Source organism: Ambystoma mexicanum, chromosome 2p (genome assembly GCF_040938575.1).
Source record: "Ambystoma mexicanum isolate Mex_15411 chromosome 2p, UKY_AmexF1_1, whole genome shotgun sequence".
NCBI classification, from domain to species: Eukaryota; Metazoa; Chordata; class Amphibia; order Caudata; family Ambystomatidae; genus Ambystoma; species Ambystoma mexicanum.
The window spans coordinates 1,253,734,823-1,253,762,645 of NC_090923.1; the positions used below are offsets into that span (position 1 = coordinate 1,253,734,823).

At 44.0% G+C, this 27,823-nt stretch overlaps 1 protein-coding gene across 1 annotated transcript in view; it reads right to left on the minus strand.

The window, feature by feature from the left end:
* Positions 1-25,730, minus strand: part of SMURF1 (SMAD specific E3 ubiquitin protein ligase 1) — a 1,020,511-nt gene extending 994,781 nt beyond the window's left edge. Inside the window, exon 1 of the mRNA XM_069645560.1 lies at positions 25,406-25,730. Coding sequence (XP_069501661.1) covers positions 25,406-25,514 — 109 coding nt within the window. The 5' untranslated portion in view covers positions 25,515-25,730. The remainder of the gene's footprint in view (positions 1-25,405) is intronic.
* Between the last annotated feature and the right edge of the window lie 2,093 nt (positions 25,731-27,823).

Below are 27,823 nucleotides of genomic sequence, written 5' to 3' on the forward strand. Positions count from 1 at the left end.
AACGGCAAAATTCAGGTAGTCGCCAACACCTTCAAATACTGCGGTGATATCTATGGAAAGACCTGGTTGCCTTTCTTAGCAGTAAAAAAAAAAAATAATAATACAGAAAGATTCCTTGAGGATTTACGATTGTGGGCGGCACTTCCCCTATCCCTCCTTGGACTAGTGGCACTGTTTAAGAAGACGACCCTCAGGTACCTGTATATCCTACAGACTACCCTCTTTAGGATTCCCGAAAGAGAAGTCCATAAAATTGAGCAAGCTCCGAGACAGTTACTGCAAGGTGGCTCTCAACACTGGATTTCATTAGATACCTTATAGGTCTCAGTCTGAGACAGAGGAAGTATTATTGGGCCTCCCACATGGCCATTGATAATGAATGGCTCCATGGCGATCCCTCTCACTCACACATTAGACATGGAAACAATGACCTCCCCCCCCTCCTGAGTGTTGTATTGCGGTACCATTTCCAAATGACCGACAGCCTTACAACAGGTCATCCATACCAATAGGGTAATCACAAAGTGTTGGGCTGGGGACGCTTAAAACTGGACTTCTGACTTTTAGGGGATGCAATAGTTGAGAGGGAAAATACAATCCTTTACTGAGATGCGACAAAAAGCGCCCTCATCTACCCCAGAGCTCTATAATTCCATTCAATTCAGGCACACACAAGTTAGGGGGGAAAGGATTGTCCTGAACAAAACCCATTGGAAGGTAATTTAAATGCCGAACTGTGTTCTAGGAGGGCTCTGTTGACGCTAAACCAGGTTATTTGCAACTTCACCCTTCACTCCTTTTCCACGGAAGTGGGACTCGGGTGTGGGACCCCCTTGACGCAGAAGATAGGCCAGAAGCTTTATCTCCCAAAGAAGTTGCTATTTGCGCTAGGTTCAGGCCTGTCCAGTTAAAAATACTCCATTGAATCTATTACACTCGTGTTTGCCCGTTTAAAAACACGGCCATACTGTAATCCCTAAGTGTATACGCTGCCACGCAGAACATTAGATTTGGCAATGCCCCAAAATTCAGAAATACTTGCTTGCAGTCCTAAGACAAATTGGTACTCGACCAGCTTGTGCCAGACTACTCGAAATTCTCCTTGTTGGGTATTTGGAGAGAGACTGCCTAGTCCCAATATGTTAAGCTCCATATATCAAATGAAACGATTACAGCAAAACATAACATACCCATGAAATGGAGCGCCCTGGGACCTTGCACATTGTCGAAATGGAGCAAGATTTAGAGGCCTGCATGGCAATGGAGGAGCGTGTATATAGATCCAGAGGTTGCCCCCAGAAATATGTTGATTGGGAATAAGTGGGGGGACAATGGCTGATGTGACCATGCGTGTGCTTAAGTTATATGTATTAACTATCAGACAATGGACGGATTCATATGGCACGGATAGATATCCTCTTTGCGTAAAAATATTTTTTCAGTTACACAATCTTTTGTTGCCAGTTTGTCCGTTTTTGTTTGTAAAACCCAATTAAGATTTTAAAATAAAAAATATATATATCTACTCCCAAACCAAGAGATAGTTATACATTTGGCGGCTTCATACAAGATCAAAGAAAACGTGCTACAGGAAGTCAGAAGTAAAGTGTAGTATTCTATATTTGGCATGGTCATCTCGTTACCTAGCAATGGTGTTCCTGCCTGCTCGTGAGGATTAGAATGTGTGGGTTTGAATAGGGTTCGTGAGAAGGGTTAGAGAGGGAGAGAGAAGGGGATGGAGGTGTGAGCGGCAGTGCAGGGCGCCGCATCATTGTATGTAAATAAATTCAATTATTTACTTTTACCTTGGCTCCTGTCGGTACATCAATTTGGCGACGAGGGTGCCGGCGTCCTGAGGACCGGCGTCCTGAGGACCCACGGAGTAGAGAGGAGCTTAGAGCAGCCGCTCCGAGCCGACGCGCAGCGTCGCGTTGGCTTGTGCTGTTGTGGCCACGGCCGGAGGCAAACATAAAAGGAATAAGGAGAACGGATGCTCCGAACTAACATGTAAAAACACGTTGGTTTGTGCCGTTATCGGAATTGTCTGAAATACATGGGAGAGGGGATGCTCCAAATTAACGCGTGGCGTTGCGTTGGTTTGTGCTGGGTGATTCCCTTATTCTCCGCCTCCTGCTTTCCGTGTCATGCCACCGTCTTTTGGTGGTCGCTGGCGGCTATGGAAGGCTTGGCGTTGGCGGCGCCATTAGAATGTCCCGTGTTTTTCTTTCACTTCCTGGTTTGACGATCTAGTCTTTTCCCTTGTTTTCTCCCTTCCGTATTTAGCCACGCCCTTCTCTGTGCGTTGCAGCTTTGTTGCCGTGCTGCTCCGTACCTGTTGTTTTTCTGCTGTTCCTCACGCGGATTTTCCCTCCTGTTCCTCCTCCTCCGATTTCCCCGTCCTTACGGTTCCCACACTGTATTGGTCTCTCCCCCTCCTTCCTTCCCGGACCACTCCCCTGGTCCCTGTCAGTGCTTCCTTCACAAGTCCTTTGCACTGCCCTTTGCTCATTCCCAACTCTTCCGCAATCCGGACTTCTCCGGTCCTCTGCTGCATTGTGCAACTTGTACCTCCATCTCCGAAGTTACCTGCTGCTCCTGCCCGTCTTACCTGCAATTCCGGACGACATTTCTCATCACTTCCTGAATGGTATCAGTTCCAGCAACATCCGTAGAGAGGTTTTTTTTAAGCGGCTGCTTTTTTCCTCTTGTTTTGGTTCCTGCGGGACGGGAGATGGCTGCTTCCCTGTTTATCTGGGAATCAGGGTGGCTTCTTCCCGCGGACGGCCGTATCTCTTCACAAAGAAGAAAAGACCCAGAAACAAGACCTACAGACGAGAACACTTCTCTGAAGAGACAGGTGAGGGGGAGGTGGACATTGATATATTAGATATAGAAGATAAACCGCTTGCTCCTATCAAACGTGACAGTTTGCAACGCCAAAAGGAAATATCAACGACTACCCCGGAACAGGCCCAAGAGCTGCTTACAGCAATGCAGAATATGACATTAGAATTACAGGCTGTGAAGGCCGAAAACGCTGCTCTGAGACAGCGAGTCGACCGCTTCGAACAGTCCCGGAGTGATCTACCTCCCATGCCTTTAGCCTGCAGCAAATATGATGGGTCACCTAATGGATTTAAAGAATTCATGGAGGCTTGTATAATCTATTTCACCTTCAGACCTCAGACCTATGCCTCAGATCCAGCCCCCATAGGTTTTCTGATTTCTAATCTTACGGGCAATGCTCTTTCCTGGGCAACTCCACTAGTGACCGGTGCCAGCCCGTTATTACACGATTACGCCGGGTTCACCGCCCAGTTCAAATTGGCCTTTGAAAGGCAAGAAACTGCGGTAGTTGCCAGCGAACAGTTACTTGATATTCGACAGGGAAATTCAGATCTTCTGTCCTACATCTCCCGCTTCAATCGGGTGGCTGCAGACGCAGGCTGGCAAGAGAACGCCCAGTACACCATTTTTCGTCGAGGATTGAGGGAAGACCTTAAAGACGAATTGGCAAGGGTAACCAGACCAGCTACGTTAACCGACTTGTGGTCTATGGTGGTACAGCTGGATTTCCGCCTTTCAGAGCGGCGGTCTGAACGTCGAAAGCAGCGTGGGTTTCCTGCTACGGCTGATCCTGGGATTACCTCCCCCTCTCCTACCTGTCTGTCGAAAGAAGAACCAATGCAGATTGGGACTACTCGAGGGCCACCTACCTCGGAAGAAAGAAGAAGACGCAAGGAGAACAACCTGTGTATGTATTGTGGATCCAACCAGCACATTCTTAGGGACTGTCCTGACGTACCACCACGACGATCGGGAAACGCCATTCCTCGGAACTAGTAGGGACAAGTTACCGAGGGGGATTTCCTGGTCCCTTTGTTTCTCTATCAGTAACACCCATGAATACCACTGAAGACAACCGTCTCATGGTAGGAGTTGAGTTGTTCATCTCTCAGCAGTCCTATGAGGTCCTGGCTCTTCTGGACTGCGGCGCTGCAGGTTGCTTTATGGATTTGGTTTGGGCTGACAAGGCCGGCATTTGCCGTTTGCAGAAAGATGAGGACCAAAAGGTGGAAGGAGTTGATGGAAAACCCCTGAGCTCGGGCCTCATTACCCATACCACTACTCCTATGCAGATGAAGATCCTCCATCACAGCGAAACCATTCAATTCGACCTGATCCGAGCAGCACATTTTCCAGTGATCTTGGGGATCTCTTGGCTTCGGAAGCATAACCTGACCATTGATTGGACAAAGAATCAACTGTCTTTTTCTTCAACATTTTGTCGGCAGTCATGTTCTACGCAGACCCTGCATACCCCTGTCCACACTCTTCCAGATCTAGCCTCCAGATCGGATGTTTTGAAGGTAAATAGCATCCCCAAAGATTATCTCCGCTATCAGGAGGTGTTCACAGACGATGGCCCTCAGGAGTTACCTCCTCATAGACCTGAAGATTGTCAAATCATTCTCCAGCCCAATGCGGTTGTTCCTTTTAGGCGAATGTTTTCTCTTTCCCTCAAGGAAAAGAAGGCTCTCAAGGAATATCTGGATTCTAATTTACATCATGGCCTGATCCGACCATCATTCTCTCCCGCTGGGGCTTCACTTTTTTTTTGTTCCGAAGAAAGGTTTGAGTGAACTTCAACCTTGTATCGACTACAGGGGCCTAAACCAAGTCACGCTAAGGGATGGGTATCCCATGCCGCTTATCAGAGACATTCTGGAAGCAGTTCAAGGTGCTAAAATCTTTTCTAAAATCTATCTAAGAAGAGCCTACCACCTTTTGCGGATTCGCTCAGGCGACGAATGAAAGACTGCTTTTCGCACTCCTTTCGGACACTACGAGTATTGCGTTATGCCCTTTGGTCTGGTCAACGCTCCATCGTTTTTTCAAAGATTCATGGACTGCACCTTTTCTGATCTGCTTTTTCATTGTGCCATTGTCTACCTTGATGATATCCTGGTTTATTCTAAGGACGCCCAACTCCACTCTAATCACCTTCACCAAGTCCTTCAAAGACTGCAAAACAACCTACTTAAGATCAATGCGGATAAGTGCGTCTTTCAAGCATCTGAGGTAAACTATCTTGGGTTCATCCTGTCCTTGGAGGGAATTCGGATGGATTCCGCCAAGATAGACGCCATACTGCAATGGCCCACACCCCATTCCATCAAGGACGTTTAGAGGTTTCTAAGGCTAGCTAATTTTTACCGCAAATTCATCCAAGCCTTCTCGGAGCGAGTCCTTCCCATTACAAAACTGTTAAAGAAGTCTTCAATGCCCTTTGTCTGGTCTTCTGAGGCAAGCTTGGCTTTCCAAAAACTGAAGGAGGATTTTTGCTCTGCCCCGGTGCTTCATCAACCAGTTCAAAGTTTAAGATTCATTGTAGAAACTGATGTCTCCTCTGCTGCTATTGGTGCAGCTCTTCTACAGGAACATGAAGGTTTGGAATATCCTGTTGCCTACATGTCCAAGACGTTGAACGACAGCCAGACACACTATTCGGTAATAGAAAAAACTCCTGGCCATGTAATCCGCATGCGAAGAATGGAGACATCTCCTACAAGGGGCTAACCACCCCTTTGAAATCAGAACGGACCACAAGAATCTTAAAATTCTGCAGAAGATGGAATGCGTCAACTCCCGTTGGGCGCATTTATTCTCCCAATATGATTTCACATTGACCTACTTACCAGGATCCAAGAACATCCTAGCTGATGCCCTTTCAAGAAGGTCCTATCCTGACATGTCTCAGAAGGAATACCCTAGTCTCATGCTTCCTGAAGTCAAGGTAATCTGTACGGTGGAGTCTTTCTTGGAAAGGGTTTGCAAGGCCACACAGTCTACCAGCATGTTTTCTGGCTCTCCTCTCACAAAGGACATATCCATTCAAGATGGCTTATGTTTTAAGCAACAGCGATTATTCCTGCCAGACATTTTCACCCGTCATTCGGCTTTAAAGTGGTGTCATGATGACCCAACGGCGGGTCACAGAGGTGTTAAGAACACTCTGGAATTGCTCCGTCGCAGGTTCTGGTGGCCCGGCATGGCCAAAGAAGTTTCATCCTACGTCAAGTCATGTCCTGTATGCTGTCGATCCAAACATTGCACTCAGAAGTCGATTGGGTTTCTCCAACAGCAGGATCTTCCTAAGAGACCTTGGAGCCTTATTTCCACTGATTTTATTGTGGATCTGCCACCCTCGAAAGGTTGTTCGTGCATCATGGTTATCGTCGACTGCTTCACCAAGATGGCTCATTTCACTCCCTTGGCCGGTCTTCCCACTGCCGCCGAGATGGCGGCTGTATTTGCCAGAGAGATATTTCGTTTGCATGGTACTCCGGACAAGATTATCTCCGACAGAGGTCCTCTGTATACTTCAAGGTTCTGGAAGGAGCTTTGTGATAGACTGGGAATTGAACGTGCCTTGTCGTCAGGCTTCCACCCGCAGACTAACGGGCAGACAGAAAGGACCAATGCCACACTGGAGCAGTATTTTAGGTGCTTCACTAATGCCCAACAGGATATTTGGGTCAGTCTGCTGCCCACTGCAGAATTTACCTATAACAATGCCGAGCACAGTGCCACTGGTCTCAGTCCTTTTTTTTGTTCCTATGGTTTCCATCCCAGCTTTACTCCTCCTCTCTCCTTTCCTCCTTCTACCACCCCATCTGTGGATGCACTACTTACCAATATCTCGGAGGCCCACAAGTCGGCCGCCGGATGTTTGCGGGCAAGCAGTCTTCGATATCGATCTTACTGTAATCTTAAGCGCTTGCCCATTCCGGCGTGGCGGAGGGGCACCAAGGTCTGGTTGTCTACTAGGTATCTGCCTCGCTGGCTTCACCCCTCTAAGCTGTCTCCCCGTTTCCTGGGTCCTTTTCCTATACTTCGCCGGATCAACCCGGTGGCCTTCCGCCTCCTGTTGCCCAAGCACATGCACCGTCTCCATCCTGTTTTTCATTCCTCTCTCCTGAGGGAATGGAAGGGAGATCCCTATCATCGCCCTTTGCCACGGGATCCGGTCCCCGCTGTGGTTCCTTCCGATGAGTATGAGGTGGCCTCCGTTCGTGACTCCCGCTATCGGCGGGGTCGCTTGGAATATTTGATCCATTGGAGGGGGTATCCTCACTCGGAGGACTCCTGGGAACCAGTGTCTCATGTGCACACTCCGGCATTGGTTCAACGATTTCACCGCCTGTTCCCGGGTAAGCCGGGGGCGGGGTGGAGCATACTGTCATGCCGCCGTCTTTTGGTGGTCGCTGGCGGCTATGGAAGGCTTGGCATTGGCGGCGCCATTAGAATGTCCCGTGTTTTTCTTTCACTTCCTGGTTTGATGATCTAGTCTTTTCCCTTGTTTTCTCCCTTCCGTATTTAGCCACGCCCTTCTCTGGGCTCTGTGCGTTGCAACTTTGTTTCCTTTCGCTTTGTTGCCGTGCTTTCCTTACCTTTGCTCCGTACCTGTTGTTTCTCTGCTGTTCCTTGCACGGCTTTTCCCTCCGTGCTTGCTCCTCCCTCTCCCCTCTCTCCTCTCTCCTCTCCTTCTCCGATTTCCCCGTCCTTACGGTTCCCCGCACCGTATTGGGTCTCTCCCCCTCCTTCCTTCCCGGACCGCTCACCTGGTCCCTGACGGTGCTTCCTTTGCACTGCCCCTTGCTCATTCCCAACTCTTCGGCAATCCGGACTTCTCCGGTCCTCTGCTGCATTGTGGAACTTGTACCTCCATCTCCGAAGTTACCTGCAGCTCCTGCCCGTCTTACCTGCAATTCCGGACAACATTTGTCATCACTTCCTGAACGGTATCAGTTCCAGCAACATCCGTAGAGAGGTTTTTTTAAGCGGCTGCTTTTTTCCTCTCGTTTTGGTTCCTGCAGGACGGGAGATGGCTGCTTCTCTGTTTATCTGGGAATCAGGGTGGCTTCTTCCCGCGGACGGCCGTATCTCTTCACAAAGAAGAAAAGACCCAAGAACAAGGCCTACAGACGAGAAGCCTTCTCTGAAGAGACAGGTGAGGAGGACATTAATATATCAGATATAGAAGATAATCCGCTTGCTCCTATCAAACGTGACAGTCCGAGAAGCCAGGAAGGACTGTTAGCAGTGCTGTATCCCTGACGTATTAGAAGAAAGGACCTATCACGGATAATAATCACATGGTCTGTCATTCCGGGAACCAGACGAAATGAAGAGTAGACAATAGCTCTTCATTTTCGTCACAGTAGTAAAAAAATAAAATATACAAAAGATATATTAATAGAGAAGATAAAGAGGAAAAGGAAGTTTGACACCGTGTACCAATATCCCCATCAGGAGGAGCACAAGTTTTAAAGTAGACAAGTACACCAGGATTTTTTTTTCTCTCCCAATTGATGCTTAAGACATCATATAGACATGCAAGGTATTAGCATCCAACCGCCGGCGAGTTTTCTTCCAACGCCTGGCAAACCAGTTGTCAATTGGTCAGAATGGAAGGAATTCTGGCTGAACTATGTCCAAACAGTGGACCAGGATGGTGTTATCCCTCATAAGAAGAAAGTATTATTACTTCACGCGTTGGGGTTGGAAGGACAAAGGAAGTACAGGGAGCTACCAGAGTTGCCAGTGGACGAAGCTAGTGATGCTGATGAACACGAAAAGACTATAAGACAATTAGACAAGTATTACACCCCTGAGACTAATGTAACTATAAACAGATCCAATTTCTGCACCAGGGCTGAAAAGGAACATGAGTCTATCGAAGATTACGTATCAGCTTTAAGAGTCTTGTCACGCACGTGTCGTTTTGGCAATGGAATCACTCTGGATGAACTTATAAGAGATCAAATTATCATACATGCAAGGGATAGTCTAGTCCAAGACAGACTATGGATGGTGGGGAACCCATCCTTGCCGGAGACCATGGCCATTGCAAAACAAATTCAACACAGTCATTTGTGCTCCAAAGAAATGAAACATAAAAAACAGGAGGCTGCCTTAAGTTTGCAACAGCAAAATGATAAATCCTCTCTAGAATCTGGAGAGCAAGGCACAATCAACATACTTAGGCCAAGTGAACAAGGCACAGTCAACACACTTAGGCCAAGAGAACGCACGGAAGCCAATACTATCAAAAGCAATAGGTCGAGAGGATTTGAGAACAAGGGACACTCGTTCAAAGGGAAGAGTTGGATGAAAACTGAACCTAAACCGATAAATGCACAGTCCAGAGAAGGAGACAGGTTTTATAATTGTGGAAGATTTGGACATTATGCTTATTCCAAACGCTGTCCACAATAGGGCAGAAGTGCGGGAATTGTGGGGTAAAAGGGCATTTTGCAGTCACATGTAGACGGAAAAAGAGAATCTCAGTCATACAGGATGAAGAAGAATCAGAGGAAGAAAGAGTATTTATGATTCGAGAGCCGCCGGAGGGAGAGTTCAAATGCCCGAGCTGTGTCATAATTATTGACAATTGGAAACTCAGAGTGAAGGTGGATAGTTGCTCACCGTGGACGATCATCACGAAGAGAACCTGGAAGAATCTAGTGGCGTGTGGTCTGAAGAGCAGATTAAACGCATCAGACAAAGAATCCAGGCGGATTTGAGGGGTCAAGGATTAAGATGGTCGGCTGGTTTTCAAGTGTTGTTGGATTTAAGGACAGACGTGCAGAAGTGAAAGTCTGTGTGGCGGAGAAGGGAGTTAACATTATCGGCTGGAGGGATCAAGCTGGGTTGTTGGTCAGGCTAGACCCATGTGAGGAGGAACAAGTTTTGATCGTAAATACCAGTCATAAGCAGAGACAAGAAGTCAAGACTGGAGGTGGTAAACAACTGAAGAAATTAGGATTATTAAAAGATTTTGCACACAGGATCCGCTTGAAGGAAGGAGCTGTGCCTGTCAGACATATGAGGTCTAGACCCATAACCTTTGCCATTGCGGACAAGGTTGAACAAGAATTGGCGAGGTTGGAGTCAGAAGGGGTGATAGAAAAGAAAAAAAAAAAAAAAAACAACGAGTCATCTGAGTGGGTGAGCCCAATCGTGGTCACGATGAAAAAAAATGGCCAACCCAGAATTTGTGTGGACCTAAGAGATGTAAACAGGAGTTGACATTTTTCCCCTTCCTGCGATATCGGAAATGCTGAATCGCATGGGAAATGCTGATGTCTTCTCTACACTGGATCTTTCAAGCGTGTACCATCAAATATCCCTGACGGAAGACTGTAGAGACATCACAGCATTTGTTACCCCACATGGATTATATAGATACAAACGCATGCCGTTTGGGTTAGCATCTGCGGCAGCGGTGTTTCAGAGAGTTATGGTGCATGAATTAAAAGGGGCTGAATGGGATATTTGTGTATCAAGATGATATTATTGTGTTTGGCAAGGGTCATGATGAACATGATGTGAGGTTAAAGGAAGTTTTATCAAGACTGGAGAGTGTGGGGTTGAAAATTGAAAGAAGCAAGTGCAAGTTTGTTGTGGAAGAGGTTGAGTATTTGGGACCCACAGTTAATGGCAAGGGATATAAACCAAAGGGTGATGCTATGAAGGCAATCAGGGAAGCACCAAATCCTGTTAACAAGGATGAACTAAGATCATTTTTGGGACTGTGTGAATATTATGACAGATTTGTTGAGAAATTTGCCAATGTAACCGAACCATTAAGGAAACTTAAAAAAGGATGCTAAATTTGTGTGGAGCGATGAGTGTGATCAAGCAATAAATCGCATTAAGAATGAGATTTGCAATTCTGCAGAATTAGGAGGATATGTTTTCGGGTGGTTAACCAAGGTCACAGTAGATGCTAGTGGGAATGGACTAGGAGCTTTTTTATCTCAAATTGATGAGAGTGGTAGAGAAAGGATAATTAGCTATGCCTCTAGAGTTATTTCAGCCACGGAAAGCAGATATTCTGTAATGGAAAAGGAATTGTTAGCTTGTTCGTGGGCTGTAGACTACTTTAGGAAGTATCTTTGGGGTTGCAGATTTATTATACAGACCGATCACAAGCCCCTCAGAGGTTCTCACGGTGAAGGGAATGTGCAAAGCCTCACCTAGGCTGGCTAGATTAAGTATTAAATTACAGGACTATCAGTTCATGACAAAGTATGTACCAGGGAAAAGGAATGTCCTTGCAGACTACTTATCTCGTTTAGCGTTGAAGTATGTGGAGAGGGAGTTAGAGGGTGATGAAGAAATGGTAGCGACTGTTCGAGGTAACCTCTAAGGAAAAGTGGTTGGATGAAGTTGCTAGAGATGTGACTTTACAAAAAGTTGGAGTATACAGTTTTAGGATGGCCTGAGAAGAGATCAGTTGACGAAGACTGTATGAAGTTTTGGGAGGTAAACGATGAACTATCCATGGAAGATGGATTTTTACTGAGGGAGTAAATTGATACCTCCAAAAGTGTTGTATGAGGAACTCAGAGAAAACACACCAAGGACATCCAGGAATTACTGGGACTAAGAGTAATGTGAGGTCTGTATACTGGTGGCCAGGAATGGATTTGTTAGTAGAAAGATTTGTTAGAAACTGTTGGCCATGTCAAAACAGTGATAAGAGTTGTAAAAGTTTCAGGTCAGAAGCCATTGTTATGGATAAAGGAGAGGCTCCTTGGTTGAAGTTGGGTATTGATATTGTGGGACCTTATGAGAGATTAATAGGAGAAGAAAGGTTTTGATAGTCATGATTGACTATTACTCAAGTTGGGTGGAACGGAAGGCTGTCAAGAAGGTTGATTTGGTAGAGATAATTACATTTCTGAAAGAAATGTTCAGGAGGGAAGGATTTCCCAAAATCATCATTAGTGACAATGGCGTCCAATTTAGAAGCAAGGAAGTTAGAGAATTTGCTAGAGAATCAGGAATTGATTGGAAGTATTCTGCACTGTATCATCCACAAACCAACGGATTAGTTGAGAGATGCAACAGGATGGTTGTAGAGACAGTGGAATTGGCTTTGAGGAACAATATGCTGGTTGATGAGGAACTTATGGAGAAACTGTGGAGTGTAAGGATGTTGGTCAGGAGGGGATTGGATTCATCTCCTTTTGAGTTGATGAGAGGGAGAGCCCCCAACACTTTACTTATCCCGGAATGGGTCAATTGCAGGAGAGAACCAGAAAACAGAAGTGAAGAGGTTGAGACGTCAGCAGGGGAAAGATAAGTTATCGTTGGGGGAAGCCAGTCACAGATTTGATATCTCACCAGGTGATTTTGTGAGGATTAAGCTTGGGCGTAGTGTTAGGAAAGGTGATTCCAAATACAGCGACCCGGTCAAAGTTGTTCAGGTATTCAGAAGGGCGGTTAAGGCGAGTTGTGGGTCAGTGTGGAATCTCGATAGAGTGAACAAATTGAATTGGGAGGTGGAGCATCGTGGAGGTGGTCATGCGAGACAGGATAGGAAAGTGGGTGAATGGATGGGAAGTGATGCCTTGTTTCGGAGGGGTGGTGGTGATGGCGTGAGCATAGATGTTGGTGGTGGGTTTCTGAATGTAGAGGAGGATATATTTTCGAGAGAGGATTTAAATGCTGTCACTAGTGAGGAAGATGTGGACAACAATCAAGATGATGATCCTGGAGAAGATGATATACTTCAGAGAGTAAATTCTGGTACTGTTGGTGGAAACAGAAGTATTTGTAACAGTCACCAAGAAATTGATATAGATGCATTTTCCAGAGATAAGACATTGCTATTCTGTTGGACTTTGTTTTACAATTGCACTAGGTTTCTATATTATAGTTTCATGTGTGTACATGTACACACAATTCTAAACATTGTTAGTTGGTTGTATTTCTTATTTAGTTATTTATGAAAAAGGGGGGAGGTGATGTAGTATTCTATATATGGCATCGTTATCTCGTTACCTAGCAATGGTGTTCCTGCCTGCTCGTGAGGGTTAGAATGTGTGGGTTTGAATAGGGTTCGTGAGAAGGGTTGGTGAGGGAGAGAGAAGGGGATGGAGGTGTGAGCGGCAGTGCAGGGCGCCGCATCATTGTATGTAAATACATATCATTTACTTTTACCTTGGCTCCTGTCGATACATCAGAAAGCTCCCTTGTACTTGCATGGTTTGGCAATCCAACAATATAGAGGAAGGGAGCTACAACCAATCAGGGACCTTGACCAACATGTAGTTCCCTCGAAATGGTCAAATGTTCAAGATTTCTACAACAGAGAAAGGAGCCGAGGTCTTAAAACATACCCTTAGCAGGGTACACAATTTTTCAATTTACCACTAGCCATAGGCTAGCGATATTCGACTCCTGGAGAGTAAGAAACTGTGTGCTGTTTATATGAATGGAGGTGGCGAGTGACTATGACTGGCTAGAAGCTTGACGCTTATGCCCCCTGTACTTACACAGCACTGCAGACTTCAACACAGCAAAGATTATTCCCTGTCAAAAGACGACAACAGGAGGATGTATGCGCAGGAACTAGGACAAAAGAGGTGGAGGGGGGACTGAAATATTCTCAATGGCTGTTTCAACAGCTGAGAATACAAGCTGTGTGAAACGTTAGCTATAAAGGAAATCCATATCCTACAAGACGTTACTCAACCTGGGGCTGCTGCTGCAGATGGGGGAAATTGTAGAGACGGACGGCTCCAGTGGAAATTTTGCTTCCTTTTTGGAAGCTGGGGTAATGTTGAGCCTAGTTCAAGTTGAGGGAAGGGTTTGTGGGAATCACAAGCACCTGCACCTGGGCGCTGGATATTTAGGGTTTATAGTTCGAATTGGGTTAGTATGTGGCGCAAGAGAAAAGATCAGGCTTTGTCAAGTAGAATGGTTTTGGGTGCAAGTTGTGTTTGGAGTTAGGGGAAATCAGGGGAATCTTTAGTTAAGCGAAGTATGCCAAGTACCGAGAAGCATATACATTGTACTTTCATTTTCTTTGGAATCTTTTCCCATTTGTTTCTTGGGCAGGGGGTACAATTCTAACAAATGGATGCCACTGCAGAGTAAAGGCAAGAATGAATTGGCTATACATCGGTACATAAACGTGCGTCCTCTATCTCCAGAAGAAAAGGTTAGTGAAATTGTCAGTTACATAGAGATGTCACAGTTAAACAATGCTAAGAATTCAAACCCTGAATATTCAAGTAAGAATTCGCCAGAGAAAAGAAACGTTTAGGAATATTTGAGATTCAACATTCGGGAAAGCCAATTATTAAAATAAAGGTGTGTAGATGTCGACATGGAGTTTGTCCACAAATGGTCCATGCATCAGTAAAACAAACAAAATGTTGTGGTATGGCTAACTTTCCAAGAGAATCATCTCGCATAAGTGGAAGACCAGAAAATAGATGCAGAAGGTAAATGCATTCTTTCGACTGGTATTTGGGAGCGAAAGTCAGTCATTGCGATTGCACTGTCCCATGCACTTGCGTGTTCTCAATGTCACTGGGCCTAGTAAGATCGGTGTTTTTGTTGTCCCATGTTCCCCTCCCTTGTCATGCTCTGAAACACTTCTGTACGAGCGTGATATAAATAAATATCACTGTATGCCATAAAAAGTTTATTTCAGTTTTATTGGTTTAATGAGATCTCTAGTTTTGGAAATGGAGACCTATAATAAATGGGAATAAAGTACTAGATCCTGATATTCATAAATCTGGGGGAGAAGTCGTGCCAAGTGTAAAAAGAAAGCTTATGGAAGGTTGGTAAATGTACGGAGAGAAATGCAGGAGAGCAAACCGGCATATGCCTTTTTTCCAATTGTCCACCATGTTTTTTCTAGAATTAAGTTTGGTCTGTTTATTGCCACTTCTAGGCAAGGTAACTGACTCCCAAATTGATCTAGCTACCTTGTCTGGCCATTCTCTGATTCTTATGGAGATGGATTGGTTTTACTTCGGTTATAGCAAACCTGAAAATGTGCATTTGCCACCATCCATTGGCAAGTAATAATTGGCTCTTGGACAGTAAGAGATGGTGTTCTGTGCACATGAGGAGAACTGACTGGGCGAGTGACTTTATGCCCAGTTAGTGGCTTGCAACCATAAATGTTTACCCCCTGGTTATAGGTTTGGGGTCATGGCATTTTACTTTTGAGATCCTGAAAAACCCGGTCCTGTGCAAGGAGCTTGCAAAGAAAATAGCTGATGAATACTTTGGACCATTCAATGAAGCTTCTCAATGAAATGCATTTAAGGCAGTAACGTTATGGGAACTGATAAGACGCTGGCAAGAATAGCAGAAAAGCAATTGTAAGAACTAGGAACGTTGAAAACTCGGTCCCCTTTTGCAGTGTTACAACAAGTGAAGGATTTACAGGGACCATTTGATATTCTATGCATGAAAAAGTGTAACAAGACTGACAAATTGCTGCCAAGAAAATTTTACGGGTACGGCGCTTCACAATAAATGTATGGGATTATACATACAGAAGCTAACTGAAAAAGGACCAAATGTGTAAAGAGATTGGGTAGCTTTATAAAGAGGCATAAAGATCATCAACAAACATTTTGAAGGAATCTTCTTATCCGTATATCGGCCACTCAAAAGAATTAATTAAACAGTGGCACGGCAGCAACAGAAGTGGTTTGTTATCAAACAAACTGATGGCAAATAAAGCGCAGGGACCAGTTAGGTTTCCTAGTGTTTTGTACAATACGTTAAAAAAAAAAAATCCCAATTGACATCAGTGTGGGGATAGTGTTCAACTCATCAACGTCCGAGAAGTCCAAATTTAAAAATCACCTAAATTCATAAAGCAAGGATAGACACCACATTGTATCCTGCAATAGTTAGCAGCAGTTTCAGTGAGCATGCCGGGCGCAATCATGCCCAGATCAGTGGTTAACGCCATGCTTCAAGTTTCTGCTCCTGGATAGTGTGCCCAGCAGCTCGTGAATACACTCAGTGCCCCACAGTGAAGCAAGCTGACCCTAGCAAGTCGGCTACCAATGCCTGAAGGTAACCGCTTGTGCATTTGGTACCCTTGGTCTCCCTTACCCTTGTTCACATCAGCGCATTACTTTGCACCCAGTTGCCAATATCACACAGGCACATATTTCTTTTATCTCCAGAGCCATCCCACCACTAGGAATACGCAAGGATGCGAGATATCTCCATCCTTTGTTTTTTTAACACTACCCATTACAAGCCAGAAGGCGCCCACTCTAGGTGCAGCCCTTTTTAAGGCCAGTGAAGGACCGGAACTGTGAAAACTAGTTATTACCTTTATCTGTTGTCTCTGTGTATATACTTTCAGTACATCTATTTCACTAACTGCACTCTGCAGTACTTTTTAAACAAATCTTTTGATCTACCTCCCCTTCACACTTTGTAGGGGAGACAACATCTTGGCTCCAGAAGAGGGCTGTTAATTAAAGCCGAAACGTCTGGACTTCTGCACCATCTGGTGGCCCTGTGTCCCACTTTTTGAACTTTGGACTATGATTCATTTTCCTGACGTCGACCTACCACAGGGTCACCCTTTAGCCTGGCTTTGGTAGACCTACTCAAGGGCTCTCACCTAGATAAGCTACAGCATACACTCTTTTCCTGCTTGTTAACATTGGATAAAGATTGCAATGTACCTATAGGATACCAACATGTATTAGAATATTTTCCATGTCTGTGTAGTCCTATTTATATTTGCCATTTGATGCATTGCTTCCCACTAATTAGATTTTTGTATTAAGTGGTGCACTTTGTGGACTATTCCTTTTGTACACACTGTCCACTGTTCTCTAAGATTTGAATTGTACACCTTTGCAGAGGGAAATAGCTATGCTACTCCCCGACAAAAGAATTATGGTTTAACTTCTATAACAGAAACTTGCTGTTCTTAGAATACTCTAAATAATAAAAGAGACAGCAATATGAAAAGCTGAACCATATCACCAAAAGAGAGTGCATGTTTGAATAATGTACGTTTGTTCATTACTTGGCAAAAAGTAGTGTTTGCCCCGAATAATCTCAACACAATTGAGTCAATTTGCATTTAAAAAATTGCAATTACTGACTATCACAGGACGCCCCCACAGTATTAATCCAGTTTCTGCAGTGGCTGTTCATCTTCATCGACTGAGGGCTGTTGTGGCCTGGAGCACCGTGTAACATCCCCACAACGCTTTCACTGCAGTGATTGCCATGGCAATTGCAGAATTAGAAAACACACTAAAGGCCCATGTGCTTTAACAGCAAGTCTCTCTTTTGGAATGTACAGTAATTGGTGCAAAGTGAGAACTTTGCACTTGTGGTAAAAAAACATCTGCTGACGTTTCTCTTTGCTTGCCAGGCCCCATTACATGCATACATCAATGTTTAAAATTGTTCAAGAAAGTTTTTATTATTAGGTAAGGTGGCGCCAGCTTCCCCTACATTGCTGCTTTACATTGGAACACCCTGCCCACCTCTCTGCGAGCTGAACCCTCATTAATTGCCTTCCGCAAAGCCATGAAAACTACCTTGTTCACCTAACCAACCCCACATGTTTAAACCTTCATGACTAACATGTATGATGACCTATGGTGTTGATGTATTATGGTGTATGATACTCCTTATCGCTGAACACCGGATCTTGCCTTACTGTAACCCATGGCACAACCTGTACCTGTAACTAAGTTCCCCTACAAGTAACAGCGCCACAAAGCCCCTGGGCTGCCTGCGCGCTACATAAATGTAATAAATAAATAAATAAAAAGGTACGGAACACATCACTTGATAACAGAAAGAATTTTCCATCGAGCAATCCTTGTGCATCTTATTTGTTGGGAGATCTGGAAACACTTTGTTGGATGTTTCTTTCAAGGACCACACCATCAAACCTTCCTTCCAGTATATTTTGTGGATTGAGTGTACACTTGTCCATAGGGAGCTCCTAATTTACACCTCCACATGGGAGGCAAGCTAAACTTTTTCCCAGGTTACATCACTCAAAGGTCTTCTCGATGTGTCCCAATATTACTTTACCTGTGGCTGTATGGGAATGCATCCAATGTCACATTGTTATGTTTCTATCGCACCAGTTTGTATGCCAAGTCAAAAGGAGCTTGTGGTAACTGCTGGTGTCAAGCTAACCAGGCTCTTCTTGCCCAAAAGCAGGGGCTCAATGGCGTCCAGGTCCTGGCAATTTAGAACCCTGTTGTGTGGGATATTAAAAGGGTTGCACCTTGTTCTGGCTTACATATCGTATGTCTGGGTGAGACTGCTGTATGACATGTTGCATGAGGGGACGATGAAACACATTTGAATGTCCAGAGGATGACAAATCATGGCTGCTCAGAAGCAGATGTGTCGGTAGTTGACTCCCTGGTTTATACTTTACATACCTGTAAATGATGTAACCTTGTTGACAGCAAACTTCATATATGGGAACAATGTCTCATTTTCCGAACAGTCAAATTAGAAGTCGCAATGTAGAAAACAGAACAGGTTCGCAAATAAAGGGTAAAAGCGATTACACCGTTCCTTATAAATTCAGCAAATTTTGTTTTTATTATTATCGTTTGGTTTATTCAAATAACATTTTAGACAAACACTAAAAAAATAAAAAAATAAATTAAACACAATTTGTTAAATACATTTACACAAACAATTCATTCATAACATAAAAAGGGAAATCCTCCTAGTGCACAAAAAACATTCTGCTAATACAATCTATATCTTAACCAAATTTAAGAACTTCAAAAATAAAACAACTTCCGAGGTATTATTCACAAACACATCTTTGCCACAAGAATTCAGTTGTAAACGTGCTAAAAGAACTACACAGCTTCCACATAAAGCCTGCAAGTACCTTAAACAGGACATTCCAGCAAAAGATGTTTACAAGTTTCAACTTCCCCTCCAGTAACACAGAATCTTCAAAAACAGTCCCCAATCTGCATTAGACCATGCCTTAGAACTTCCTTAGATAAGGACAATTTCCATCTTAGTTTGAGGAGCAGATTATGGAAGTATTTATTAGGGAACTGGAGTAGAATATACAAAATAGTCTGTCTCTTTGCTTGTGTTCCTTTGACAGATCATGCAGAGGGATAATCATAAAATCTACAGTCTCCACCTAATCTCTTTTGAAGGGAGCCTTTTTGACGTTATCCAGATTACCCACCAATATTTTCCTATCCAGTACAAGTTCGCTCAAATTCTTGTCAGTCATTAGCCAACAGAACAAAAAAATAAAAAAATCTCGTCTACCTCCCCAACATGAAATTCAGCAATGTTTTTTTAAAACTGCATACAAAAGGTCCAAAGGAATTCTGGTTATATTGGGCTCTTATTTAAGATTCCTTTGGGATTGTGGAAAAGAAGAAATCGTACATAGATTGCCAAGCCGATCAAATGACTGACTTTTACTAGCTATAACACTGACGCCAAACCAAACACCATTTCAATACGGTGGGCCCTTTCACCAAGTACAGACCGAAATAAAGAAGAGCTACTGCATTAAATAACCTAAACACCAACTGCTTGCTGGAGTTCTAGCGCTTCCCACAAGTATCAGACAATGGGAACAGCAACTGCAGGGTCTATGTAAGAACACTAATTTGCCAGAAATTCCTTTAGCAGGGTTCCCATGCAAAAAACAAGCCGAAGGGAATACTATAGACAGCAGAATTGAATACACTATTTGCAACTTCCACAGAGCCAATTGGTAGAATGAAGGAAAAACTAGTTTGGCACGGACCCTTCTAGATCTTAGACTTCCAGTTTTATGGCATTTATTGCTTCAGCATTTCCATATATCAATATTTGTTTCAGTAATTTCATCTGTATTTATGCACAAACTACTTGAAACGAGTGTTTTTATGCATTTATTCAAATTAAAAATGGATCACTGAGGCTACTAGTGGAAAGCTCAGTCAGCTGGGCTCTTGCACATCAAACCAAGATCTTTTTTCACCTCCTTATGCTGATGTGACTAACATTTCTGTAGCCATTTAAACAATTCGATTTCAAAAAGGAAATAAATCACTTTTATAGCATCTCCATTGTTTTACCTTACACAGGCATTGACCAGCAAGGCACAAATTACATAATAAAGAGCTAATCAAAACCAAAGAACTTCTGCACCCCCTTAAAATGCCCTCTCCAATTTCCATCTGCAGTTATGTGTAAAAATGGAAAGATGGGAGCCATATTAATCACAGCACCAGAATCTACTCATTTACGGACTACTTATATCGTTTAGCTTTATACAGCGTACATGAACACCAATATCTTACAAGAAAAGAGGTACAACTCTTGAGTTTAATCTGATTCAGCTGTTTTTAAAAGTAGGTGCTCATTAGGTCGGGTTTGAAAAAGCAACCACTTTTCCCCTTTTGCCCCCCAAAATTCGTTGAGGAGACTAGAAACAGTGTTCACACTGCTTTACGTGTAGGTGTTTCAGAAATAGTTCCCTTCCTGAGACGTCAAATGAGCACCACCCTCTTGTTCAAACACATTATCCTTCTGAACAATGTTCACTTCTGGTACCAAAACAGGTTGGAATCGCAGTCTGTCACAAAGAAATTAAAATGGACATGTTCGTGAACATATGATCGATTAAGACAAACTTATTTTGTTATTGTATATATGCAATTATTGTATACCCAGCATAAAGCATGCACGTTTCTATGGCAAAGGTCAGATAACACCACACAAGTATGTATATATATATATATATATACACACATACACACACACACGTGTTATGCTAAAGATCTTATGATAATAAAAAGGGTACAAACATCTTTACTTAATGCTAAGTAAGGTTGTGGGGGGCATAAAGGACCGTTTAGTATGTGCCCTGCGCAAATATCGGCAATTTGAATACTGGGTAAGCATCGGAAACAGTGTTATATTCGGCACTGAAAAGAATTTACAGAATTAGAAAAAAAAAGCCTAGTTTCACATTTTTGAAAAGCTGCTTAGCCAATGGTTAAGACTGCAGCAGTGAATTAGTACATTGACAGCTGAACAAGACATGCGTGGGTGCTATTCAAAGTACATGGCAACATGTGGCCCAACATTGCAATTCAGACAGAATATGGGTCAGCCAGCGACCTTTGTTTGCTTCATAAAACAAAACAAAAAAACCACCTTAGCAATTACCTACTCACTCCATGGGATTCCCTGCATTTTGCCTCCAGAATGGGGAGTGGGGAAGAGGAGAGATAAACAGGGAAAATTAGCAACCTTTGTGCCGTACATATCAGCTGCTGAACTACCAGACACCAAAGAGTAAATCCTCAAGTACACTACACACAAATTTCCCGATCAGAGCATCTGACGGACTTCAATGTGCAGGATCCCAAATTCTTGGGAGAAGACACACAGAATCTTTACCCATTAGAGAATGCCCCATTCCACAAGTAGAGTGCCAAAATCAAGCTCTAGAGGTCCATGTTTAAGTCTCCTGTGCAGCAATTGTGATACAGCAAGCCATGCACAGTGAGACACTGTACTAACGAAGCCGTTGTAACTCCAAGGGGAAGTGCTAGTATGGATTTACTATTCGTGGTCCGTTTATGCATGGTGATTAGGGCTATTAAAGAGGCTGCTGAAAATTCTCGGTCACACTACTGTTCTAAAGTTTGTGTCATAACTTAGATGTTATTCTGCTTGGATGTACTGTTAGGACCGCTTTTTAAAGTCTTCAGGGTATACATTACGTTTATTTTGAATTAGAGCTCAGAAAACCTGCAAGTTACACAAGATGACATTCTGAACGTCCTCTAGAAGTTCACACCTAGTTAAACTGGCTGAAGACTTACCGGTGATATACCACATTGCTGTTTCCATCCACAAATTGTGCAACATAAAAACTAAGAAGTGGTGCCCAAGCATTTAAATCCTTGCACTAGAGCAGGGTACAGCAACCTGTGGCCCTCCTGATGTTTTGGCTTTAAACTATAAGCCTTAGCCATCTTAGTCAACGGTGAGAGATCATGGGAGTCTGAGTCCAAACTATCTGGGAAGCCACAAGTGCCGACTCAAACTATTCCCGAAAAATAAATCTGGTATTATCAGTACATATTTGAAGGTGTTCAAAACATGCTGCAACCAGGTAACCATATTGTTGTTTAATTGTGTACAATTACAGGCTTAAATTGAACACATGCCAAAGGAAGGAAAGACCCATAACAAATTAGTTTAATTAAATAAATAACAGTCAGCTTAAACTTCAATGGCAATTTCAATGACTTAGCTCTCCGTCTGCTCCGAGAGTCGGATAGATAAGAAAGGGTGGCCATCTATATCCAGCAACCTTCAAATGTGGAGAGTTTAAAGTTAACATTAACGTGCCCTTCAAATATTTCGTTTTGCATGGGAAATAGAGAGCAAGTGTAGATAAGGAAACTGAAGAAAAGACAGTGGTTTGCACGAGATCAAACCCTTTTAGCAACTCACACCGCACATCTCACCGAGATTTCAAGAAGCACAAATAGAGTGAGCCACCCGCCACATTACATAAAACCATCAAGGACCAACCAACACAATAGTCATACACTGCCACCCGTGACTCTGGATCCCTTAACCCACCCCAACATCACGCACCCGAGGCACTGAGCCTTACCCATATGGTAACAACGCACAGGGCCTCCCGTACCAACTCCCACATGCAAAACAAAACTCAGGCGCCAGTTCCTCCTGGTTCGTAACCTATCCTATCCTCACTAACAACCCCATACCCACTCTCTTGCAAAGCCACGCGAGTCTCTGGAGACTGCCTGTGGGTGGTTAGCGGTGCACAGTATAAATCAATATAAGATCTACAGAAATCAAGATTAGGATGCAAATAGTCTCGTGCCAAGCAAATAGTCTGGTACCAAAATCAGCAACTTGTCACTTCCCCACATATTGTCCCTTTCCTATCCTCTGCAACCTTTTTGATTTAATATGACACGTAATACAGATGTTCTGTTTGTCTATAAGCATTAAAATACACATTACATAAGAAAACTTGACACTGGAGTGGGTATACACTTGTCCAGGCCCATACAATTTATAACCAGTAGCATCATTTTCCCAAAAGCATAGGGGTTGCAAGCATGACATCCCACAATCCACTCCCACTCAATGAATCTCAAGAAAGCATCAAACTATCCTTACCCCAATGGTAGTCCAGTGTGGTAAAGGCTGAGGCTGCGTCATGTCAAAACAAATTGCTGGTATGGATAAACACAACTACCAAAGCTAAAAGGCATTCAAATACCAATGGTCAGATTTGTTCAATCACAGGGTTAAAAAGTAATCCACAACAGTTGCAATTAGCAATGTACATGGGGTAGTGATAGCTGAACATGATAATAAATCCAAACCCTATTACAAAGGCTACTGTTTCAACACCTCTTGTCACCCTGAAGTAATGTTGCATAACGGGATTTAGTCCAGAGGCGAAGCCAGGATTGTCTAACAAGTAGGGCCTGAATCTAACGTGGTTGGGCCCACCACTGCGACATTAAAATCTGTAAATGCCCACACAGCAGTGCTGTGTGGGCATTTACAGATTTTGTGTGGGCCTTGCCCGCTCAGGCCCTACCATGCCTATGCTTCTGATTCAGTCTAAGAACTCTCAAAATTGAACATGGGATAGAGTCAGTAACTCTGCTGCTAAAATGCATCGTCACTCATTCCACAGGTCGCCAGTCTTTTAGAAGATTTTTAAGTAGTATACTTGAGTTCAGGTCATTTCTAGGTACTAATATATATGGAAACTGGGGTCAAAGGTCAAAGTTGTGCACTCAAGGTCACGCTATTTTGGTCAAGTGAGAAAGCCAGGATTGGAATTCACATATTTTTGTTCCAAAGCCTGCAATGCAGCTACTAGACCACTCCCTCCATCTTTCGTGTACATTTTCAAAAAGTGCATTATGGTGCTTATTTCCAAGTATGCCAATATTCCAACAATAAGTAAACAGAAAGACAGGTAAAAAAGCTATTATGGAAACAACGAGCAAGCTCCTCCTATGTGACTGTTGGCTATTTTTTGCTCAGATGCATTATACTCTGAGTATTTAAGGAGTGAAAGTGGCTATCACACCAATTAACCGCGCTTACATCAATCGAGTAGTACATAACAGTCATGCGATTCGCTTGTATAGTCCAACCCATATCAGGAATCTAGCAGCCAAGTAGAAGTTGCAATGTAGATTCTTAAATTGGTTTGCCAACAGAAACTTATGTGTTTGGACTTTTCACATTCCCCCAAAGTGGATGGGATCAACATTGGTAAAGAAGATACATATAGGATACAGCATAACATCCTATATTACAACAACTGCCAGTAAATGCATCTTCCAACCTACTCACCTCTGGAAGATGCAACAAAAGCACAAAATGTGGTCAGAAACAAGCTGCACCCATCCCGCCCCACAGACTCTAGTCCTCACGGATGTAAGCCATGCTATTAACCCTCCTCACGGATGTAAGCCATGCTATTAACACTCCACCGACAACACAGGATGCAACCTCCAGCCCGGTGGATGCAAAAAGCGCCCTCTCTATAGCAGCTACAAGCGGTATGCAGGACACCCTCACCCCTCAAAAGTCAAGCCATGTACACCTAGGAGATACGAGGTGCACTCCCACAGAACACCCTTGCGTGTAGCCTGCAAGGGCCCGATTAGCGTGTAACCAACAGTTACTATTAACACCACATAACAACTGGTGCCATAAAAGAAATACCTATGTGAACGGGAATTTGAACATATTAACATTAGGACACATCTAGGCGCCACTTAAAGCATAATGGGTCATATATAGGACAATAAGTAACGGCTTGCATCCCACGTGTAACTCGGTTTTGTAGGACGTTATTATGTACTGACTGGTGGATGCCCGATACCCTGAAGCTGCTTTTAGACCCTGGCAATTCTTTATTACGATCCTTGTAAAGACACGATCACATCTGCCATTTCCTCCTGCGGATACAACCTCTCACGCCACACAACTCTGCAGAGGTGAAGAGTTATACACCTAGGGAGGCAGTCCCTACTATTCAGGGGCCACAGACTGCCTGATGGTGCAAGTACATTTTACGGGTATGGCCACAGTAGAGGACATCTGTGTGCTGGTGACCGTCACCGCCTTATGTTACACAACTGCCCACACCCCCTTAGCAGATACAAACAGGGCACCCACCATAAGTAAATACTAGCTCAATCCCTCCTCACCAAAGATAATGAACGTAGCAGCAACAACCAGCAGAACCCCCCCCCTGCCCCCAACAGATACAAGTCGCAGCCACTCCCATCACTCAACAGATACACATGACAACCACAGCTTCCTCTCTTTCCAATACACCTGAGGAGATACAAGCCTCTGAACCACCGCCCCGCAGTGGAGAAGATAGTCCAGAACCTAACCCGGCTCTAATCGGGAGACTGACCGAGAAGCCATTCCCGTGGTCTCAATAGTCATAACCCGTTTACAGAACACGCAGACTACTCCTCAATGACAACCCGTGCGCTCTCACCTGTCAAGCGGACTTTGATGCTGGACCCGTTCCTTCTTGTCCCTGGATTCGACATCCCTCGAGTCTCCACAAAACACACAAAAGCGACATATGAAAACACCAAAAACATGTAAAAATGTGCCCTGGCACCCCAGGATGGGGAGCTAACCAGGAACCTGCTCCCCAAAAGCGCTGCAAAGCTGGCGAGCAGGGTTTCACCGCGCTAGCACCATGTCCGGCCTGGGGCCGAGACACCCCCCAGCTTCCTCCGCTGAGACCGGAGCCGCCGCCAGCCGCTCTCGCGAGCGACACACTTCCCCACCCACCTCAGCAGCGGCGCGCGCGTTCCCCACTATCAACTCGCGAGCGCGCACGTTCGTCTCACGGTCTGTCATCTACTCCAGGCAGCGTCCACCTTCTAGCGTTACCCTTTGCTTCGTTTTGTTTTTAGCTAATAGGCTTGGAGTGTCCCGGAAACTGCCATGTTAAGGTCAGGCAAAACCCTATTGGTTTGGCAATGTTCATAGGTAGGAAGCGATGACCCCTTCCTTCCATTGAATGTTTGATGAGCCAGTGACGTTGTACCTGACCCCGATGCAGCCGTGTCTGTTTACCCGCTGTGGTTAGGGAGAATCATGTGGTGTAGACGTCTGTTCTTTTTCTGCTTTACTTTTTGACGGAGCTTGTAGTGATTGCAACACTAAAGCATAAGCGTGTCCAAGATACCGTAGTTTGCTGTGCGCAAATCCGACACCTCCCTTTATGGTTCCTTAGGTTTTTTTTAAATGTGTGCAAACTGTAATTTTTTAATAAAATATTTCTGTGGCCAGGGCGCAAGATATGTTATCCCAAAGGAATGTTTTTGAACTAGTGCCAATTAGCAACCAATGGTGCAATGGAATGCCCATTGTGACAGTGACATTGCTCAAAAACATGAACTTGTTAAATGCAAAATGCCAATGGAAATTTTTTGGTAAATGCCGGCATGATATTGCTATGATTGTGATGTGGCTCATGGTTAGATTTGTGAGTTGGTAGTTGAGCGCTTGTTTGTGACACCGGGACCGCTGTGACAGAAAAGATGCTACAGTCATTGTGACCGAAATGCATTGGACATAGGAAAGCCTATGTCTGCATTAAATAAATACGTCTTAAATAATTACTTCTTGTCTTTTACATACAACCAGTGCTGGACATTGGGCCTGCTCTCGGCAGATCTGATATCCAGCACCAGATATGGAGCCGGATCTCGGGATTCGGCCAGAATCAGCCTCCCAAGCCCATGAACCGCACTGCAATACTTAAAAAAAAAACGAAAGAAAAATGCCTGCGACAGCAGCATTGCCTTTTACTGCGGTTTTGGCATCGTTGTGTAATGCACAATGCTCACTACATATACAACCGATTCCTCTCAGTTGTACATGTAGCAAGCATTGTGCATTACACACCAGTGTAAATTCGGTGGTAAAAGGCAATGCTGCAGTCAGGGGTGCTTTTTTATTTATTTATGTACATTACGAGCCCCGCCCCCTCTTGACCACACCTCCTCAGGCACAGCTGCTCCCACACCCCGGACCTTGTGTTGTGGGATCCCCCACCACATTTTTTTCCATTTCCACCACTGCATACAACCATGTTTCTGTAAATAATTCAATTTACAAGTATGAAGAAATTAATAATAATTTGGAATTTATATAGCGCTACGAACCCTCAGGTAACTGAGCGCTGCTTATTATTATCCACGGTGTGTGGTGCTCATTAACTACCTCGGAAGGATGAAAGGCTGAAAGGCTGAGTTTGGCCTTGCCGGGATTCGAACGGGTGTCAAAGCGAGCACTCTACTTGCTGTGCCACTTGACCATGGACTATCTATGTAAAAGGTATGTCGACAAAATATATGCATAAATGTAAACTTTAAGTGATATATTCACGCAGGTCCTTCCACATGTTTGGGACATCTCAGCCCAGACAACATTCTTAGTTAAAATGACAGTTATGACATTGTTTGCAATCCAGCTTCATTGTACCATAATCCTTTGTAAGACTGAGTGGCGCAAAAGTTGCATTGTGTCAGTGGCCAATCAGAAGGGAGGACCCAGGAAGCTAGACATGGGCATGAATCTTTGTCCTGGCATAGTGCAGGGGTCTCCAACATTTACGTTGGCGATAGCTACTTGTGGTTCATGGCCAATAGGCGGGATAGCGCAGATACCCTCCTTGCCATATTGTTTTTACTTAGCTGGACACCTGACATGACAGACATACATTCAGGACACTTTTTTTTTAAACTAAAGGTACATTTGGTTTTCATCAAATAATTAGCAACTATGCCACTGCGATGCCTCTACCAGCATTTGCATTGCAGCGTTTAGTTTACCTATTTTTGTAATTTGTGTATATTATTGCAAAATGCTTCTCAAAGTTGCACTTTTTTCCCAC